General features: G+C 56.0%; 1 protein-coding gene across 1 annotated transcript in view; it reads right to left on the bottom strand.

Moving 5' to 3' along the window:
- Positions 1 to 2559, bottom strand: part of LOC104983825 — a gene marked incomplete at its 5' end in the record, with an annotated part of 15649 nt that extends 13090 nt beyond the window's left edge. The window contains 9 exons of the mRNA XM_010833360.1: positions 420 to 540; positions 605 to 744; positions 853 to 958; positions 1098 to 1194; positions 1375 to 1457; positions 1661 to 1749; positions 1833 to 1903; positions 2093 to 2291; positions 2482 to 2559. Coding sequence (XP_010831662.1) covers positions 420 to 540; positions 605 to 744; positions 853 to 958; positions 1098 to 1194; positions 1375 to 1457; positions 1661 to 1749; positions 1833 to 1903; positions 2093 to 2291; positions 2482 to 2559 — 984 coding nt within the window. The remainder of the gene's footprint in view (positions 1 to 419; positions 541 to 604; positions 745 to 852; positions 959 to 1097; positions 1195 to 1374; positions 1458 to 1660; positions 1750 to 1832; positions 1904 to 2092; positions 2292 to 2481) is intronic.
- Positions 2560 to 2564: the final 5 nt, after the last annotated feature.

Genomic DNA, 2564 nt, shown 5'->3' with positions numbered 1-2564 from the left:
AAGAGAGGAAAAGGAGGGCTGGGGGCGGGGAAGGGGCACTCTAGTGTTTCCCTCCACCAAGGCTGAACTCTTCAGGGCACAAACTGCCTTCTGTTCATCTCTATGTTTCTTGAGGCCACCACAGGACATATTACACCGATGGTGTATAACACAGCTCTGCTGATAGATGTATGGATGGTGGATAGATGGATGGAAGCAGGAGATGGGTGGCTGGAAGGCTGGATGGATGGATGCATGGATGCATGGAGGGATGGAGGGATGTGCAATGGACGGAGGGAGAGATGGATGGATAGGTGGATGGATAGATGGATGGGTGATTAGATGGATGGTTGGGTGGATGGATGCAGTGATGGGTGGATTGATTGAGGGATGCATGGATGGATGGAGGGATGGCTGGGTGGGCGGGTAAAAAATAATACATTGAGATGGTGGAAGGACCCCTTCCGAAGAAAAAGCCCAGAAATGGAGCTGTAGAGATACAGCCTCTGGGTCTTTCCTGGCTTTGTGTCCCAGCTGAGATGAAGCAGGGTGGTGTTGGTGCTAGAGAACAGAGGGTCAGCTCGGAGGTCAGAGGTGAGGGTCCAGGGTTATAATCAGGGGAAGCTACTCACCTGGAGACTCAATAACAGCTGCTGCAACATACAGGCGCAGCCCTGGGAGGTCATCAGTGCTAATATTAAGCTTCTCCAGCACACCCTGAAACTCAGCCTTTTGCAGGGAAATTTGGCACTGGCCATCCACCAGCTGGGCAAAGAAGACAGGACAGAGAATGAGACTTGAGTCTCCCACCTCACCTCCTCACGCCGCCTCACTCTCCTCACCCACCTCACGCACCTCAACCCTCCTTCCTACCTTGGTCTGACTCTCCAGGCCCCGCAGGAAAGTCTTTTCACCGTCCTCACCCAGGAGCCCAAAGCGCACGTATGCCACCCCCTGCACTGGCTTCCCGTAGATGTACCTGCCACCGAGGAGAGATTCGGACGAGGGGCTGAGGGCTGGGGCAAGGGAGGGAAGTGGGGTTCCACAGCACATTCACGCTGCATGGGGCATCCTGGGATCAGGCCCAGTGTGAGGGACCATGTGCGAGGGGGAGTTACCTGGCCTGGATGATCACTTGGATGTCACTAAGAAAGCCAGGTGTTGTCAGGATGTAGGGGTTTTCAGGAATGATCTTCACCTCAAAGTTGGGGAGAACTGACCCAAGGCAAAGGGAGGGCAGATCAGACTCTAGTGAAAGGACCCTTAAAATATTATCCTCCCCTCGGGGTTGTGGCAGCCGCGTCTCTCTTCCCTGGCCCTGCACCCCCCACCTCTGCTCCACCCCTTCCTCCTTGCAGACAAGGAGCGCTTGTCCCTGCCGTCTCCAGCTCTCACCGTATTTCTTCACCTCAAACTGGGTGCTGCTATTAGAATCCAGACTGTCTGAGAATCGGGCTGAGATTTTCCATGTTCCTGGCCTGAGGACGGACAAGGGAGAGACTCAGCTCACTCGTGCAAGAGGCCCACTGACAGCCAGTGACCCAGCTCCCTAGGAAGAGATTATGGGGTGATCCAGGGGCTGAGGGAGCTCAGAACTGGACCATGTGCTGTAGTTGGCCAGCTGGGGGAAGTGGGAGTTAGAGAAGTGTCGGAGGGAGCAGTCTGAGGGAGAGATGCTCACGCTGAGATGTCTGGGATCAAAAAGTTGTCCTGGAAGATGGAGGAGGGAGCAAACACTTCCCTTTTCTGCACGCGGAAGCCTTGAGAGTTCTGCAATGGGAGTGAAGCGGTCACAGCCACAGGCCAGTTCAGCAGCCCTGGCCCCTTAGGAAGGTCAGAGGTCGGGGGCTCACCTCCACCGTGACCGTGAGGATGTCAGTGGCCGGGCGCATCTTCTGATCCAGAGCAAAGACTCGGTAGCGAACTGGAAATGGAGGATGAGGAGGTGAGCAGGAGCCATGGGAGGGTGGGCCCTGGACCCCGGACCCCCTCCCAGAAAGCGAAGGGAAGGAGAACAAATGTTTGCAAAGCAGCCTTCCTGTGAGGGGCTTCAGGTTATCTCATTCAAGTGGCTGGGAAGGCATGAAAGGTGGAGGCCCTGGCGCCAACTCACCCCGCTGGCCAGGGTTATAAACGGGCTGGTCCGTCTGCAGAAAGAGGTGCCCCCGGCGAGAGGAGAACAACAGGTTGACACCCTGCATGTCTGTCTGTTTGGACAGAGAGTCCCTTAGCCATGAGGACTGCACCATCAGCTGCACCTCGGGGACTCTGCGGAGATGGAGGAAACAGATCCTGGCCTGTTCCTGGGGGATCTGGAAGAGAGAGAGAGGGAGTGGGTGAGAGACAGAGCAGAAGGGGAAAGACAGACTGACACACAGAGGAACACAGGGCTGGGAGGGGAGGAAGGGAGCAGGGGGATGAGAAGACAAAGATGTTTCCAAGAAGACAGAGGAGAACAGAAGGGGGAGTGCTGGGCAGCACCGGGAGGGAGTAGGCCTTTACCGGGACGTTGAGGAGTATGAAGTCTCTGTCTGAGCTGAGGCTGAAATCCACCTTCGGGGAGCAGAGCTCATTAACATGGGATG

This window comes from Bison bison, unplaced genomic scaffold, assembly GCF_000754665.1.
Source record: "Bison bison bison isolate TAMUID 2011002044 unplaced genomic scaffold, Bison_UMD1.0 scf7180017863415, whole genome shotgun sequence".
Classification (NCBI taxonomy): Eukaryota; Metazoa; Chordata; class Mammalia; order Artiodactyla; family Bovidae; genus Bison; species Bison bison.
Note: the sequence above shows the minus strand (reverse complement) of the source record. Positions and strands in the feature narration are given on the sequence as shown.